The sequence below is a fragment of the Xiphophorus couchianus genome, chromosome 8 (genome assembly GCF_001444195.1).
Source record: "Xiphophorus couchianus chromosome 8, X_couchianus-1.0, whole genome shotgun sequence".
Classification (NCBI taxonomy): domain Eukaryota; kingdom Metazoa; phylum Chordata; class Actinopteri; order Cyprinodontiformes; family Poeciliidae; genus Xiphophorus; species Xiphophorus couchianus.
In genome coordinates, this window is record NC_040235.1 from 25,711,072 (window position 1) to 25,729,790 (window position 18,719).

General features: G+C 37.9%; 1 protein-coding gene across 2 annotated transcripts; it reads left to right on the top strand.

The window, feature by feature from the left end:
• The first annotated feature begins 358 nt into the window (after window positions 1-358).
• Window positions 359-18,473, top strand: pitpnb (phosphatidylinositol transfer protein, beta). Of its 2 annotated transcripts, none has more exons than XM_028025618.1 (12): window positions 359-411; window positions 5,702-5,732; window positions 5,932-6,077; window positions 7,120-7,211; window positions 7,397-7,404; window positions 9,393-9,467; window positions 10,946-11,029; window positions 12,254-12,331; window positions 12,428-12,532; window positions 13,683-13,805; window positions 13,995-14,081; window positions 16,039-18,473. In XM_028025618.1, the coding sequence occupies exons 1-11, from the start codon at window positions 392-394 to the stop codon at window positions 14,040-14,042; spliced, it is 810 nt and encodes a 269-aa protein (XP_027881419.1). In that variant the 5' UTR covers window positions 359-391; the 3' UTR covers window positions 14,043-14,081; window positions 16,039-18,473. The 2 variants fall into 2 exon arrangements, with proteins under 2 accessions (XP_027881419.1, XP_027881420.1); XM_028025619.1 differs by having other exon boundaries at window positions 13,995-14,058.
• The last annotated feature ends 246 nt before the right edge of the window (window positions 18,474-18,719 follow it).

The window sequence follows — 18,719 nt, forward strand, 5'->3', positions numbered from 1 at the left end:
AAAGCAATGATACTTGTGCTCTTTGGATGACAGTCGAGACACTTGAAATGATACAAAACAGCGTACATTTTTCATTTTGACTTATAGGACCTACACTAATCATGTCTGATTTTATATCCAAGGCAAACATTAAATATTGAAACTTCAAATTTACATGGATCTTAAGATATGTGAAACCTTCTTTCTGGCGCATTTAGATGTAAAGTTTTGATTCATGCTTAATTGTCAAGTAAAATAACTCTAATTTACTTTCAATTAAGATTATTTTACATAAGATTAATTTCATAAACCACATCTTTATAATCAGATAAGTGGTTTGATTATATACCATAATGGTCTGCCACAGTAAGAAGTTATCCCCTACTGCGCAGCCGCAGCCCAGGTGACGAAGATGGTGCTCATCAAGGAATAGTGAGTCTGAAGTGTTTTTAAAAAGATATATTTTGCCATCTTTAAACCGGATATTTCCATTTTTATACAGAGATATTAGCATGAACTAGAGACCTATGATTCGTTTAAAGCCATCGTTGTCGGTATTTAAGGGCACTTTAGCGTGAAAAGGCAGCTTTGAGCAGGGTGGATCAGGACGTGGATAACGGGACACACCGGTCTTTTTCAGGCGTTGCTAGTGCAAGCTAGCGTTAGCCTCCAAGTTGTACCAGCGGAGGGGATAATTAGCTCCTTAATGGAAACGGCTTGCGCTAAAAGGCTGCCCTGGTTACCCACAACCACACTACACGTTTAGTAAGATAACACCACCAAAATAATTATACAAGCTTAATTACGCAGGGTCCAGCGCTGGGAGCTCGTAGCCTGTTAGCAACGAGCCTTGTGTTTAAATTGCCGTAATGTTAAGATGTGGTCTGGTGAGTGATAGATTAAGGCTGCTTCTCTGACGGATTTACCAGAAATGCTAGGTGGCACCGTTAGCTACAGCAGCCGAACTAGCTGCTAGCATGACAATACCCTACACGCCTAACAGCTGAATTAAAGCTTAATGTCCAGGCGGAACTTCAACAAAATCGCTGTCGGGTCATTTAGCCTCGCTCATACTGTATTTGCACAATTCATTTAGGTTTAGGGTTACTTTGCTGTTACTTTAACAGGCTTCAGCAGAGAGTTAGCCTTATGTCATGGGCGGCTAGGTTAACATGGTTAGGTTGTTTAGTGTACTGTAAAGACTGTTGTATATTATTGCATCCTACTCAGTCATTGTCCTGTTCTTTTCGCAGTTCATTAAATGTCAGGCCTAAGCGTTACTTTGTGGCTAGCCCATACCTGCTACATACCTGTTGTTTTGAGCACTAACCATATTTTGTCTGAACTCGTTCAGACTTCTAATCCAGATTCTCTGAATGTAAATCTTCAACGACGGAGAAAATTTCAAACATTACCACTAATCTAGATACTTAACACTGGGACGTACTGTTATAGTAAGTCAGACAGGCTTGACATACTGGCACTTGTTTTATTCTGTGACCGTCTGTTAATGTGTGTGCTTTAAGCTACTTTCCTCTCCAGTTTATTCAATAACATAATTTGCCAGTAACTTTTAAAAATGTGCTGGTAAGAGTAACAGTATTTACTCAAAAATTAGACATAAAAATGCCTAACAACTTTTTTGTACAACAGAAAAGCAATACTTGTTAATGCTGCAGCATAAATGACACCATATTGAATATTACAGTTAAAGCCAACTTGTCTTTCCGTCTTGAGCTGTGATTTTTTTCATAGTTATGTTACACATCTGCTGTTAGAGCGGTCATTTTCAGTGGTCAGTGAAGGTTTTACCCTCTACAATAAAAAAAAACATTAGGACATTAAATATTTATTTGCAGTTATGTTCTATCCACTTCCAAGTTTCCCATTCAAGCATGGTCTCCTTACCTTGCACTCATGTTCATCTGCATAATTTAATCAAAAGTACAAACTTATACCATAGAAAAAATATCTCTAATGGTATATGATACACCCCCCCCCCCCCCCCCTCCGAATACATCAGTGAAATGAAAAACAAATATAATTCATGAAGGACTGAGATTACAAAATACATTTAGGAAGAAAAAAACTTATTTCATAATTTCACATTATAAGGAAAACTGAGAAAAATCTTTCATCTGAAAACTAAAATGAACTTTTATATAAAAAACAAACAACTTAATTCTGCCCAACATCTTTCCTCTAAATGTAACGTCTGTCAGAGCAAACACACAATCTGCTCTCGACGCTTTTCAAAGCATATTTATCAATGAAACCACAGGCAGATGCGAGGCGTGATCAATATTTGATTTTCACAAGAGAGTTAAAAGTGGTTTTTGCCCTGTAGTGATTATATGTAAAGACACATTATTTATGTTAACATCAAAGCGGTTATAGTGTGTAGCTTTGCTACTGTCCGCAGTGAAGATATGCAACTACAGCTAGTTCTTTATCAGGAGACGAGTCTAAAGTCTACACTAGGTGTGAATAGCAGACATGGCATGCTGTCAGAAATGGTAACCTTTTTAGCATAACATTTTTATGAAGTTCTGACTCTCAAACTGACGCAAACCGAAGACATTTCATGTGGGTTTTGTTTGACTCATTTTTTTATTTGTTTGCTTGTTCTGAGTTTCTTATCTGGCTTTGATATATTATTCATCACATTATAGACTTGAGTGTGTCCAGAAGGTAAAATGATAAAAGGTAACTGCTTGCTGTGAATCACTTCTCTAAGTTGAAACACCTCAGTTGCATTAAACTTGGTATGTTTATCAAGAAACATGTATGTAAAAACAAAAGTAAATTCATAATTTGCGCAGTAGCTCAAGAAATACTAGGCATTGACTCTATGGTGACAGAAAAACAGCCAGAGATTTGTGGCGAGTTTCCAATTTCTTGATATTAATTTTAGCCAAGTCCAAAATCTCTTTATTATATATATATGAAAACCACCCAAAACATCCCTTTCTCTTGCTGTGAGCAGCCTGAGGGGCTGGAGACAGTGTTGGTGTCCTATCTACTACAGGAAAGTTCTTCTACTGATACAAATGACAATGCATTAATTGGTCGTCATATGCATGTCTTGATGCATGGTAGGTGTAAAACATCCCTGCAGCAGTAACTTCATGTAAAAAAAAAAAAATTACTATAACTTTATAATTTTCAGACACTTGTTTATGTTCATGAAAATCCCAAACTATTGCTACAATTCATCTGACACTGACTTAAGTTTTATATAAAGTACAGTGCAAAAACATTCATTTGTAAAATTAAAAAAAAAAAAGTATTTTTTTCCCTCCCAAAAAATTGGTGCCCTGGGCTACTGCCCTTGTGCGCCCTTTCTAATATCTGGCCCATATCTGTGAAGTTAGCTGTTAGCTGTGGCTCTGCAGCACAAACATAAAACCCTCCAGTAAGTAAATACTTAAAACAAAAGACATGTAAACCTTTTATTTAGTTTCACTGCTCAATAAGAAGAAATTAACAATAAAGATCAGACTGCAGTTCGTTGTTTCATTACTTTGGCTGAATCATGATAAACTGCCTGATTAGCAAAACTGCTACACTGCTTTCATAGACTTAAGCTTTTTTGTCAAAGGTAGCAAACATCTCATTCATATTTAGGTCTTCAACTTTTATATAATTAGAAGAGTTTGAAACGGGAGGGAGAGGCTGAGCAAGTGGACCCAGAAGAGAGCAGAAGAGAGAATAGATAGAAGAAACAGAAACTTATGCCTTTATTTCTCACTGTCTTCAATGTAGAGCCTTTAAAACCACAAAATAAAATCTTAATATTTTTCTATATGAACCCTTGTGCTTTAAATGTTACATTTTAGTTATAATACCCCCAGATATTCATTTCTATCTACTTGTTGGTTCTCAGTCATCCAGGACATGGCAAAACTAAAAAAGGCTTAAAAATAAAGCAACTGAAGTTTTAATTTAAATAGCCCATAACTTGTATTGGGGGCCATTATAATAAATTAATGTTTATGAGGAATTGTATTAAGAGCAGTTACTCATTTTTTTATTTTTATTTAGAACCTTAAATGTTTGTAAAGGTGTAGCAGAGATTAGATCAGTCAGACTGAACAAAACTCATATCTAAGCAACATTTGAATTTTAGTTTTATTTCTCAACAGTTTGTTGATATGCATTACTAGTCATTTTGGTGCTGCAACTTGAATGTGATTTAAAAACTTTTTAAACCATATTTTACGTTACATTTCACTGTAACTTTGCCGATCCCCCCCAAAATTGGTCTTATGATATTGTCCTGTTTATGGTCCCTCTAATAATGAGATGGGATTTACGTCCTTGGCCACTCTGTCAATATTCATGTTCTAATCAGAGGCCACGTCACATTATGTAAAAGCCAAAATGATCTGAGTAGACATTTAAACTGTGTTTAGCGTCTTAGCTAAGCGGTTAGCACCTTTAGCTTTGTTAGCTGTAAGTAGCTATGTCTAATCGAAACCAGCAGCCGACTCTAGCTAACTCTGAGATTTCCTAAAGGTTGAAAGGTTCAGCTGAATTCTAAATGGACGTCTTGGTTAAAAAAAGTGATAGGTCATGAAGTTTCTCACTCTTATTCACATTGACCAAAATCTAGCCAAGAAACTAACGGTACTTTTCTCAAATTATTTTGCACATGTAACAGGTTTCTCCCTTTCAGAAAAGCTCAACAGCAACCGAAATATGCTTCAAAAACATAATTCATATTCATGTTGTATAAAGGCTTTTTTTTGTTTTTTAAACCCCTGTGGCATTCCTGCTGTTTTCTCCTCATAGCGCTCCTGTGTTTTGGGCCAAAGCACAAAGTCAGAACAGTGGGTTGAATTTGATGAGTCCTTTGAGGCAGCAGAGCAGCTTGAGAAGGAGCCAAATTGGCAAGTGTGCACTAGGTGGGAGTCACAGCACAACACTTTTACCACCACAAGGTTCTCGCTTTACGAATGCCATGCTTAAGTTGCGATATGTAAGCAGTAGACATGCCTTCAAAATCCTGCTGAGCAACTGAACCCCCCCCCCCCCCCCCCCCCCCTCCCCCCTCCCCCCTCCCCCCACACACACACCTCCCCCCAAAAAACAGTGATACCAGAACAGAGCCTGCACCTTTAAAAAGATTAGTTCTCTTACATTAATTTAGCTTTAGATAGCTAGAACATTTTCTCTGGCTGGAAAATAACATTCAATGAAAAAACTTTAGGAACAGTATGACAGAATCTTTTTAAAACAATACGTTTCGTCAACTTATAACTACACCTGTCATCATAGTAAATGTTGCTGGACAATAAATTGTCCTAGAAGTTATTACAGTAAACGATAATATTGTTATGAGACCATTTTCAAGTAATTTAATTATGACAAAGTACACCCATCTTATCGACGGGGAAGGGAAGACATTCTAAATGTCCAAAATAAATGTAGAGGACACCCAAAACAACAACAACAAAAAAAACAATAAAATGCATACTGAACTCTCTGCAAACAAAATCGAACTTAAACCATGAGGCTGTTTGATACTGAAGACTTTTATCATCCAATCTTTGGTAGGAAGAGAAAAACGATCATGTAAACAGAAATGAAGCATCTTGTTTTCATTGGTTTATTGCAACAGGCTGTCTTCTAACACTCCTTTCCTGAGTTTAGTGACTTCTCATTGTTTTGCTTGTGTCTGACATCAGTTTTTCTACGTCTTCCCTGTTTTCCCTCCCAGCCGTGTCGTGTTGCCGGTCTCTGTCGAAGAGGTGAGTGATATAGTCTTTGTTATTTTTGGTACTAAATGCTTCATTTGAGTCAAAACATTTTGTCCAGAAACTTGCAGCCTCTGGTGTCTTTTAGTGGAACTGCTGCTTCTCTGCTTAATCTCTAGTTTTTGTTCTACTTTGTAAGGATTTGTGACATTTGCATTATCGTTTTGCTTTTATTATTTTTTTTTTTCTACAGTATCAAGTAGGGCAACTGTACTCTGTGGCTGAGGCTAGCAAGAATGAGACGGGAGGAGGAGAAGGAATCGAAGTTCTGAAAAATGAACCGTACGAGAAGGAAGGGGAGAAGGGACAATATACACACAAAATATATCATCTAAAGAGGTGATTGTATTTGTGTAATTGCTCTGTTAAATGTTGAAAATCAGAAAAACTAACTATGGGTCTTGACAGATCATTAAACACCAGGCTTTCAGTTCCAGCCTGCCGTCCCCCTGCATGGAGTTTGCATGTTCTCCCTGTGCATTCACAGGTTCCCTCCTGGTACTCCGGTTTCCTCCCATAGTCCAGAAACGTGACTACCTGGTGTTACTCTGGAAACCAGTCCAGGGGGCATCCTGCCTCACCCAAAACATGGAAAATAGAGAAATGCAAATGGAAACAAAATGAAGAGATTTCTACAGGCCCTAGGGTTTTTGTTCATTAGTTTGGGTGCAATACACACAGTATTTTTGAAAACTCCTGTATTAATTCCAGTGAATAATAGCAATTTTCCACATTTACCAAAGTAATTTGAATTTTCCATAATCCAGCTGCTCTATTTGACATTCAGACAGCTCTTTTGTCCTTTTCGGTGCACACTAACAGAATCTGAAACTTGTGAGAAGCGAGTCTATTAAGATTCATGTTTGAACCTGCCTTTGTGTCTTTCTGTTGACTGGTGTGATTGCTAATTACATTGACAGCATTCTTTAAATGTTCAGTCAGCCAAACATATCATCTGTGCTGTGTTTTTAAGGTTTTATGACAGACGTGTACTGCAGGACTCTAATCTACCTTTGGTGGCCAGAGCTTTTCACATTGCAGTCTACAACAGAACACAGGATGACTTCAGCAACATGCCTGCATGTTTTCAAAGCAAAATCAGAAAACTAGTGCATGAACAGAAGGAGTAAAACATGGAAAATGACAACACACACTTTATCTAGTTAAGTCTTAACAAATCAAGTCTTCCTGAAGAATCACAGCTCTGATCCGTGTTCCTCCTGCTTGGCTTAGTGATTAGACTTTAACACTAAAGACTGCATTAGAAGCTGTTGAGTATAATAAAATAGACTAGAGGCTGTTACAAACTACCCACTGTAATATTTCTGAATTTATATGTCTTATTTGTGTAAAAATGTTCTTTGTGTCTCTCTGACTGCAGTAAAGTTCCTGGGTATGTGAAGATGATTGCACCAGAGGGAGCATTAGTTTTTCACGAAAAAGCTTGGAACGCTTACCCGTACTGCCGCACTAGTAAGTTCACAGACTCACGGTTACGCTCTGCTTTCATAGTGTAATAATAATAATGACAATGGTGTAGTAATGGACTTGTTGGTTTGCATATCCTGAAACTTTGTTCTTTTTTTTATGTTTTTTTTTTACTAATGATATTTTTTTTATCTTTTCCCTCTTTCTGCCTTTCCTTCCTTGCTGTTCAGTTGTCACGGTGAGTTTACAGTCTTTTAATAAAGCTTTTATTCATCCTGATTACAATTTGTTCAATCTCATCTCAGGAAAATAGGATGGAGTTCAGATCACTTTAGACTAAAAGAACCTTTTATTTTGTTTTGATAGGATCGTGTGAAAAGTTTCAGGTGAACGAGTGATTGTTTTAATAAGTTAGATGACGTCTCATTGAAAAAGTATTCATATCTAAATTTTTGAGATATGAACCAAAACTATCCAACTTCAATGTATGTTGTTTGGGTTTAATAGATTAGCATTGAAGCCAATCTTCATACATAACAATGAAGTGAAAGTTTATATATATATATATATAACATGAAAACTGGCAATCATTTCTACTGAGTTCACTTTACTCTAATGCTGCTAAATAAAATACAGTGTTATCAATGACATTTAGAAGTCAGCCAATTAGTGAATATAATAAATTAGAATAAGTTAGGAAAAAATGTAGTCTTAAATTGGTGCAACTAAAATTAAGGCCTTAAATATCTTTAACAAAGAAAAAGGTCAATCTGCCTTATTTACATTAATCACAGATGTTTTTTTTCTGTGTCATATTTTTTCTTTTTTGTTGGCGGGTCTTTTCTGTCAGGCAAAAGTTTGAGTCGCGTTCAGACACCTTCGTTATGACTCAACACAGTTGATGCTACTGCTAACTGGCTACTAATATAATCCAGCTAGTTTTTTTATTTTAACTCCAATTGACTGTTAATGACATATTCAGTAAATGTCTTTTTATTGTTTTATTTTTTTTTTGCATGTATTCATATGGCTTTTGAACCATGGATCACTTTTACTGCTTTATATTCAATAGAGGAAAACAAAACTTGAATGTACCTCCATGTGAAATACTCTTGTTATGCTTGACTGTAATACAGCAGGATTGGCCAACTATCCCCTATATTTAAATTTTCCAGGTTTTAAATTTGATTCAAGATGGCATTAGAAAAGGTCTTAAAAAGTCTTACATTTTACTTGCTGAAAGCAATCACAATAACCAGAATGCTATTTGTGAGCTTTAGCTTTAGCTTCCCTTAAAGCCATACCTAAAGTATGGCCAGTGAAAGTATATTACTGGAACTTAAAATAAACCATTTATTGCATCAAATCCTTCGAAGTTTCTTGCCAACTTTGCTATTGTGATAATAGTTGTGATTTAATCCTCTTTTCTTATTTCTGGAAGAATTGATGTCAGAACGTTCACGAACAAGCAGCATCATAGAGAGTGAGGAGCAGAGCAGACAGACGGTTGTGGAGAATCAGGGTCAGGTTATAAAACGATATGCCACGGTTTGAATACATCACAGCTCTGTTCAGACCATGATTTGAAAACTAAAAGATTTCAGCACAACAGCAGACCTACCAAAACTGTTGTTGGAGCAGCAGCATAGCTAAAATAAATGGTATTGCATCTGTTTTATGTGTAGGAACTCTTAATCAAGCACTGTTTGATTTTTTTATATTTTTTAAATATTTAGTGCCATTATTTCTACATGTATAACTCCTATGAATGTATAGCCCCTATGAATGTGGATATTTACATTTTTTAAATATTTAGTGCCATTATTTCTACATGTATAACTCCTATGAATGTATAGCCCCTATGAATGTGGATATTTGTTTCCATTGTTATTTAACGTAACCGAATCCAACTCCATTTTAGAAGCGTTACTCATTGGCCAGCGTTCCTGTTACCTGCTAGCTAACAATTGCTGCTGAGGTTTAAAATGGATCAGAGCTGAGCGATGCAACATCACCACTGCACTTTGAGTCCAAAGTCTGCTTTGCTAATTGGATTAAACTGTGGGCTTTAAGTGTGTCTGTCGCGACCCTCCATTCATGGTGTTTAGCTAACCCGCCATGCTGAGATGAGCGCCGCTGGTCAGCGTGGGGCACGATCCGTCTGATTATAGCCAAGACCGACGCATTACGCTCTGACTGAATCTGTTTTCTGTTCTGCTTTTTCAGAACGAGTACATGAAAGACGACTTCATGATAAAGATCGAGACGTGGCACAAACCCGACATGGGAACAATAGAAAACGTAAGTAAGGAAATAATCAGGATTGTGAATGTATAAACAGTGGATTATATATTTCTCCATAATGCAGCATCCAATCATGCTGCCATGAAACTTCTAGTGTCTTCTTGTTTCATGAGTCTTGGTCCGTTTTTTGCATACGTTGGCCAATATATATATATATATATATATATATATATACTGTGTATATATAGGGAGAGATATTTAGATATATATATATAGATATACAGGGGTGCCGCCAGGAATCTTGGACCCCATGACAAAGTATTGGATTGGGCCCTCCTGCGCAGCTGCTTTTACAATTTTTTGAGTCTGTTTGACCCACAAAAAGCATCACAATTTTAAAGGCTTGTACCTGCCTTGCTTTCTTTGGTCCAGTACTGATACTAAGACAATATTTACTGCTCATCAATTTTACATACAACAGTTCACATACAGTATACAAATAAGTTGCTTAAATTTCTTCTATTACTGAAATGTCTCTCCCCACAAGCATCATTCATAGGTAACGTGCAAAATATACACTAAACAATCCAGACTTCTCAAACAATGCTATGTAGTTGCATTTTATTCAAGTTGCAGTATATAACTTTAATTAAAAAATATGTTTTCTCCATATTTGTTAAAGCTGTCATCATGTCATGACAGTTTGTTATGAGACAGATAATCTGTGAAAAGATCAATCTAATCCACCTCCTCCCTGAAATACTATTACTGGCTAAAGTAATGCAACATAAAAACAATTTTAGAAAACACAATATGATTAATTTTGTAATTGACAGGGCCCCATTTTATTTAATTTCTATGAAAAAAAAACTTGTGGAGGGCCCCTGTTGGTGAGGGGCCCTTGGAATTGTCCTAACATTTCCCCATATACGGCGTCCCTGTTTATATATCTGTAGTCTGTGTTAAAATATTAGCATTTATGGGGCCCTGAAGGCCTGGGGGGCCTCATGGAGCCGCTGACTTAATTTGGATTAAACAGAAATGCAAATACTTGATATTCATTTTGATTGTGTTTTTTGACTTAAGACTAGTTGTGGGTTTAAATATCGTTTCACTGGCAATGTCGTCCCGTAACATATAATTACCCAGTAATATTTTTACATTTCTTGTCTACTTAACATCTTCTAATACAAAAACACGGTGGAGAGCCTCGGCGCCCCGACCACTGGGCTTAGCGAGTTTTCTGGGGGAAACCCTGTAATATATAATCATTACATTTTTTCAGCGCAAGTGGTAATAAAAAATCTCTTGAATTATAAGAGATCATGGCTTGATTTAAAACACATCTACTGCCTGTAAAAGAAAACAGGAGTAATAATTCTGTGTGAGATAAACTGATAGAAGCAGACCATGTTAAACATATTGCATACTTCCAGGTCTAATTATCATTTTTAAGCATTGGCATAAGGAAAGGTCTCGTCTATTCCTGACAACCTGGTTGCATTTTGATGAAGCAGTAATTGTTTTTGTTTTAGGTGCACGACCTGGATGAGGAGACATGGAGGACCGTAGATGTGGTGCGCATAGATATTGCAAACAAAGACGAAGTAGCCCCAGGGGTGAGTCGGACCGCTTCCGATACGTCAGGGTTCAGTTAAACCTCTGAAGTTAAAAAAACGGAAGACGTTTATCGGTTTAAATTTGAAGACATTTAAACCAACTTCAACTTTCATTTAAGTTGGTCAGTTAAAGTTGGTATTTTAATTGACCAACTTCTGATTGGTTTGTTAGCCTAATTCAAGGTGTTGAGCTTCTTTGGGTTCATGTTGGGTGTTTTGGATTGAGAAAAGAAATGGATGCTTTTATACCAGAGTTCCGGATTAAGAAGAAGAACTACTAGAAAACTCTTCAAATTACAATAGAAACATTGAGAGTCTTCTTCCTGGACAACAGATTGCAGCAACAAATGTAGACACCATACTTATTGATTTCTGGGGGAAGGAGGGGTGCACTGGAGATAGTTGATATGAAGTTAAAATGTGATCAAGGTAATTTTGGTTGTGCACACAGTGAACTACAGTGAACTACTTTTACACAAAACTTTGGTTACATCTTTGTTGGCTTGGTACCGTTTAACAACCTCCCCCTCCTGTGCTCTGCCTTAAACACCAATTCATAATGTTTTTTTCTATAAAATTAGCCAACAGAACAATATGTACTTTTTAATAAGTAGTACAGAACAATAAGTAGTAGCAGAGACAAATGTGCACCATTTGAAAGACCTTATTCTGATTGGTCATTGCTGAACAGTGGCTGTTTAAAATTGAATGAGGTTTGATAAGACATTTCACTGCAGAGGCGTCTCTCTTGGACCTGCCTTTCTTACATTGGTTCTTGTACAGTAATGACTTAAGTGGATCAGCGTGTTGGACGCAGCTAAACTTAAATGTCCATCTGTTCCCAGTATTCACCTACTTTTTACAGCAGAGCTGACAGACTAAAGCAGAACCACAACCTTGGATGAGGTTGGAGTAAAAAATGAAATGGAGATTTATACTTTTTCAAATTTCACTGGGCTTGTCAAACTATGTCATGCTAATTTGGAAATAATTAGGTGGTCTCACTGTGTTTGACTTTTCCTTGCTTTATTTACTCTGTGGACAGGATTCCCTTCCCGGAAAGGTCAACCCTTTAAAGCTGCAGTGACACACAAACCATTTCCTTTCTTCATTACAATGCTTTGTTTTCACAAGCTGTCGCCACTAAAACAAAAAAAAAAGAACTGCCTACTATTTTAATTTGTCTGCAGCAGGAATTTGAACATTTTAGTTCTTTTTTTTCAGGACTACAAGCCAGAAGAAGACCCCTCCCTTTTCCACTCCCCCAGGACGGGCAGAGGACCGCTGGGTCCCGATTGGAAGGTACCTGCCATGAACAACGAGCCCCATCGGGTTTGTTCATGGCCTGGTGACAGCTGTTATTGATCACCTCTGTTTTCCGCTGATGTGTCCCTTCAGAACGAGCTGAAGCCAGATTGTCCTTACATGTGTGCATATAAACTGGTCACTGTCAAGTTCAGATGGTGGGGTCTGCAGACCAAAGTGGAAAACTTCATCCACAGGGTACCGTACACTGCTCTTTATCACACATGCTCAAGACTTCTTTATGTTTCAGGCTACCCCTCATTCACACGGTGAGATTTTGCTACCGGTTTTCCCCTTCAGAATTTCTTCAGGACGCCCAGATTATCAGGATGGCTCTTAAGAGATATTCCTGCCGTGTGTTCTGTGTAGTTAGAAATCTGGTTAGCTCAGAATGATGTCAGTGCCGCTCCGATTTAAGGGTGTTTTCACATCCGATAGTCCGGTAGACTCACTTCAATCTGGGACCAAAATTGTTACATTTGTTGCCTTTTCAGCTGCTGTGGTTCTCTTTCACAATGCTCAGTGTCAAACCTTTTGGAAAACCTGTTTCCCTCCTCGCCTGTGGTGGCGCTGCATCAAGAACCACTGAAGGAAATGACACAAAACCCCTGAAGAAGAAAGGAGCCCAACTTCCCTTTTCACAAAATGTAAACAAAATGGAGTGGCGTCTAATTTTAGCAGCTGTAGGATTTTTTTTATCTTTGTGTGCTAAACATGCTAGACTTGCATGTTTGTTTGGTTGTATTTACCCAGAATGCCCTGCGGTGTAGTCCACGTCCTGCTTTTGGAGGTCCTTTTCTAGAAATAAATATTGTCCACAAACTGTCACCATTGCTTCTTCCCAGTCGGCCATGTTTGTTTACACCAAAGTCACTTTTGAACTCGAGAAGTTTTGCGAGATTTCCTGTCGGACAGTTGAATGTTGGTGAGTGAAGTCAGTTTGTGTGTGGTGTGTTGCTGGACGCCACACATCGTCGTGTGTGGGGGATCTCTCAGGTTTGTGAGATCAGCCGATAATTTCAAAATCTTGCCGTGTGAACCAGGCATTAGGTGAGCCACAGGATTTAATTTTGGGATTGAGGAAAAATGTTGAAAACAACAGTTTTCATTATTTATTTTTTTGGAAAAACCTTTCAACTCATTTCCATTTCATCCTACAGTTTTGTTCCAATTTAAAGAAAGTGTAAATGTTACAGTATGAATACTTTTACAAGTATTTTTAAAAAATGTTTTCTGGAACAACAGTCCACCTGCTTTGTAGATCTTTATAGATGCCCATAAAGAAGGACTGTCATTTAAATCACGTTTGTCCTGTTCTCTTTTTTTCTTTTTCTTTTTTTTTCCACAGCAAGAAAAGCGAATTTTCACCAACTTCCACCGTCAGCTGTTCTGCTGGATTGACAAATGGGTCGGTTTGACTATGGAGGACATCCGGCGGATGGAGGAGGAGACCCAGAAAGAGCTAGAGGAGGTAATACATTCAGACCTGAACTAGAACACGCTGCCCTGTTTCTGTGATGAGTCACAGCAACTTAAGCAGACGCCCAGTTTGTTTTTCTCCCTCAGATTTCTAGACTTTTGTTGTAATTTCAGCAGCCTGCAGGAGACAGCCCTTCACAGTGAGCGTTCCTGACTTAACCTGCGTTTACTCCCTAATCAGATGCGTCAGAAAGGTGACGTGCGAGGCACCACGGCAACAGACGAGTAGAGGCGCTGCCCTGTAGGTCAGACACTAGAAGCAGGCTGAGTAAGTTTGTGGCCAAGAGAGGTGGCAGTTCTGCATGGACCGACCTCCCTCCTCTTCCTCACTTCGTCACCCAGCCCGTCTTTCACTTTTTGTCGGACCAGATGTTTGTGCTTCATTTCACCTCTGACATCGCTCTGCTTTTCACTAATAAACCCTGTTTTTCTACCATGGACCCACCAGTTTGTGTTAACCCGGCCTGAAAATTACGTTTTAACAGAGCAGTTATTTCCATTAAAAAAAATTAGAAATAACTGAAGAACCTCTGCTGACGTTCTGTCTAAAAGATCCAAAGAATTTTCCCTTGAAAGATATTTTTTAAAGCTTTAGATGTGGACACTGTGAAGTATCATGTTTAAATCATTCATTTAACAGAAAAGCTTCCTTTTAGTCTCAAAATTTTCAGATATTGATCTTTAAAAGTGGTGGATGCAAAACTATTTTGCATCTACAAAAATGTCAGGATCAGGTTGAGCTGTTTTTGCAGGAAATCCCAAATATAACTGGACAGTTTAGGAGCCTCTGATGTGTAATTGGTTAGAGTTACTGAGAGGTCCATATATGAAGAACAGGGTCGGGTTCTGCATGTTTTTCAGTGTTTTTTTGTTTTTTTTTGTCTGCAGTTCGTTTACATCTTTCTCACTTCCATTCTAATATTTTCTTCCAGCTCATAAAGTTTTGTCTCATCTTGTTTTCCTCTGATCTCGTTTTTGTTTTCTTCCTGTTTTTTAATTGGTTAATTTAGGCATGGGCCATTTGGAGATTCACAAAGTATGATAACTTTGAGCATCAACATTTTAAATGTGTGTTATCTGTGGCGATTGTTTTTACATTTTATTTTGGCATATAATCTTAAGCAATGAAGTAGAATGAACAGCTCCTAGATATAGTATTAGTGTGTTAAAGGAAGCAGGTTGCCATGGGAAACGGAACTAATCTGCTGCCTCCACCAATCAGAAAGCACTTTAGCTGTGTGGTGAAGTTAGTGGAATTGAAAAATGGCTATAGGCCAAAGTTTTTGAGTCAAAATAAATTTCATTTTTAAACTCTAAAATCACCAAAAATGTCGATTTCTTTCGTTTTTTTCTTTTCTAACCTACTCAAAAATAAATGGAGCATAAATTTCTTAAATTAAACGGCTTCTTCTTCTTTTTTTCTTTCTTTTTTTTACGGGATTGTAGCTTCAACACTTAAAATATTTTCACCAGTGACTCTTTGAGACTTTCCTAATGGCTGATTAAAAGTTTAGCTAAAAAAATAACTGCTTCTAAATAGAGATCTATGCATGTTTTAATCGTTTTCTGACTTTTTTTCATGGAATAATTCGACTGAACTTTTTCAACAGAATTATGCAACAAGTCCCGGTTATTTTCTGATTTCTCATTCGGTTGATATCGACATCCAATAGAAGAAAACGTATCCAACCTCAAGTTTGAATTTGTTTTAAAGTCTAAAAATGGAAATAATGTTGTTTCTATAAAAACAGTAAATTTCCTATAGTAAATACCAACCGAAAATTATACGTTTTATTTAACATTCAATGAGTTTTATTTAATTGGACTGGGGGCAAAAATTTTTATTTGGATTTGTAACAGTTGCAGACACCTGGTCTAAATTAACACTACTTCGTAGCCTTTTTTTTTTTTTTTTTAGCTAGCTGACGGACAATGTGCAGCATCAGATTGGGGAGGGGCAGCGAACTGAAAGCGCTTTAAACGGCTTTAACAGTATTCTAGGAAAACACCAGTGGTTTTCCATTCCTCCACACTGGTAGCTGGCCCATGCCTAATAGAAATGAAGCCAACCTGAATTTGCCTCCTTCAGTGGGCTGCATGAGCGTCGCCGCTAACAAAACATGCGCATTGATGTTGAGTGTGCACACATCCAGCCAGTCGGCTCTCGTTAACTCGCAGAAATGCCGTTTCTCTCTCCTCTCTCTCTCTCTCCCCCACACCTCCAGCTGCGTAAAACAGGTCCGATTCGAGGCACCAGTGCTGCTCATGAGCAGTGAGGCAAATCAACCAAACCCTGTCATGATGATGTCATCAGAGACGCGCCCACCCTGCTGAGAAAGTGGCCCCCTGCCCCGACTGCGCCTCTTCTCGTCCCGTCTCACATGATTCATTGGGGGGGTTTGATGCGATTGGTTAACAGTACTGTACAGATCCCATCCCTGTCACAAGCCTCCTGTTCACTCAGTTAACACACACACACACACACACACACACACAAAAAAAGCATATAAGAAAATGTAAGAAAAAAAAAGGTTTTTGCATACATGTATTAAAAAAAAAAAAAAAAAAAATTGCACAGAACATAAAATTGCCTGATATGTAATTGTTAGTTGATTCTAATGGGCTTTGTTTTTATTCAGGTCTGTAAACTATGACTCCAGAAGCCAAGCCTTTTAAATTAGAATGTTGTTTTCTAGCTTCACAGGTCGGCACCACAAATTCAGTTTATTTAAGCAGGTGTCGGACCGCTTTTACCCTGTCTTGTAATATAACTGTTTCTGTTTTACTTCCCCCTCACTGCTGTCCATTTGCTTCGCTTTGTCCTCGAAGCTCGTTTGTTTTCCGCTCCTCTGCTTCATCCTGCTGTCCCGTCTGTCTGACAGTTTCCTGGGAATACTTTCCCCCACCGTTTGGAAATCTTGAGGTGGCTTTGATGATATCAAACATTTATTTTTCCTCCGCATTCAAATGCCACATGTTTTTTGTCAAACAGTGGAATCTGTATTTTTTAAAAAAAGCATTTTTTTACCCGTCGCTGCATGTAGTAGCTGCAGTGCAGCTTCTCTCAGTTCTACTGCGTTCAGAGTGCAAGGGAGCACCTTCTACTTGTGTCAGCGTGAGCATGTGTGTGCTCGTCAGTGTTTCGAACTGCCTTCACTCTTAAAGGACTGTCTGGTTTTGTTTTTTTTTATTTAATTTTATTTTTTGGAGTGGGATTGAGATGGATAGCTTCAAATCCAGGTTAAACCAGCCTTCTGAACTTTGCCTCACGCTGTCGCTGCATGGCCTTCTCTCCTACGGCTAGGGCTTTAACCGGACGGCTCACACAGCCTCCACAACGAAACAAAGCAAAACTAAAGTGTGAGTGTGCATCGCTGCGTGCATGAATTGGGTTAGGGTTTTTTTTTTTTTTTCCCTCTCTTCTTTTGCAAATAAATATATGTGTGATTATGTATCCAAAATCTGAAATTTCTCAACTGTCAGAAATGGGTCCAGGCTGATCTGCCATGTTTGTTGGGGATTTTTTTTGTTTTGTTTTTGTTTCCTCCATTTGCGTTTATGTATCCAGGAAATTAGCCTAAAGATTTTGTTTATTCTAATTTAGGCTAAGTTTGGAAATCGCTCTAGATTTTGAAGCGATCCTGTTGGCTTCGTTACATGAGATTTTCACATCTGTAGGTTGGGGTTTAGATGTTGTATTTTTTTATTTTTTTTAGTATTATCATTTTTATTATTATTTTGAGCTTGGGGTAAAAAGGTAGTTAGTGTTGTGGCTTTAAGGCTGTGATCTGGTGTCTCTAAAATTGAGTTTTGTCACAAAGTTACATGAAAGCTTGACTGTAAGCGTGCTCTTTATGAAATCCGAGAACAAAGCGGACAAACTGTAGATATGAGCGCCACTGGGCTACTAGCATCGTCAGGTTTATTCATTTACAATATCGCTCTGATTTCTTAACGGCAGGTGAAATCAGCCCTGTGTGTAAAGCGGAGCCGACCGTACCTCATCCACGCTTATGAATGTGTAGCTCTACATGCATAAGAGGGACAGATGTTGATATCACCAGTACATGAGGACAAATGGTTTGACTAAAGCTTGATTTGCATGTTTGGTTTTAATTTTTAATTTTTTTTTTTAAAACACTTTATTTTCGCCAACTTTTTCTTGCGAGTTTCTCGAACCGCATCAGACGAGGTGAACAGTTAAAGGGGCAAACTTCCCCTCACAATCAGACTCCCCCCAGCTGGACCTCTGATTTATGAGACGAGGAGTGAAAAGCCTGGGAGTCTGGTCATGACGGGAGTGGAATCAGTGGAGTTATCCCAGCCAACGGATACTGTAAGGAGGAAAGGGCTTGGAGCATATATGGGGGGGGAAAAAAAGAGATGGAGTCCAAAAATACTGTTTTCTTATTGTAATCATGAATAAGCACTTGCGAAATCTACTGGGGGTTTTTTATGTTTTCTTTTTTTGTTTTTTGAAAGACAAAGATTCACAATGTATTCAATTTTCTCTTTCTGATAAGGCAAACATTCAGGGGAATTAGTAGTGAATGTAAAACAATTAGTACCTTTTTCCTCGTTCATAGCTTTCAGGCTGTGACGGAAAGTCTAGACAATGGAGCATAACAGAATATCTAATAAATTTGAACAAATAAAATGAGCAGTGTTTGATTTGTGTGTCTCCTTCATGAGATGATTGACTGTTTTATTACGAGTGCTTTGTCATTTTCTTTCACTTATAAACTAAATTACGCATCATACTTTTTAGATTTTTATTTGGGGGGGGGAAGTAAAAACAATGTATTTTACTTCCACATCGCAGTAGTGCATAATAAACATTGAAGTTTATATTTTTATCAAAAATTTTAGTGTCTGAATACTTTTACACTTTAGCCAACTTTGAGAA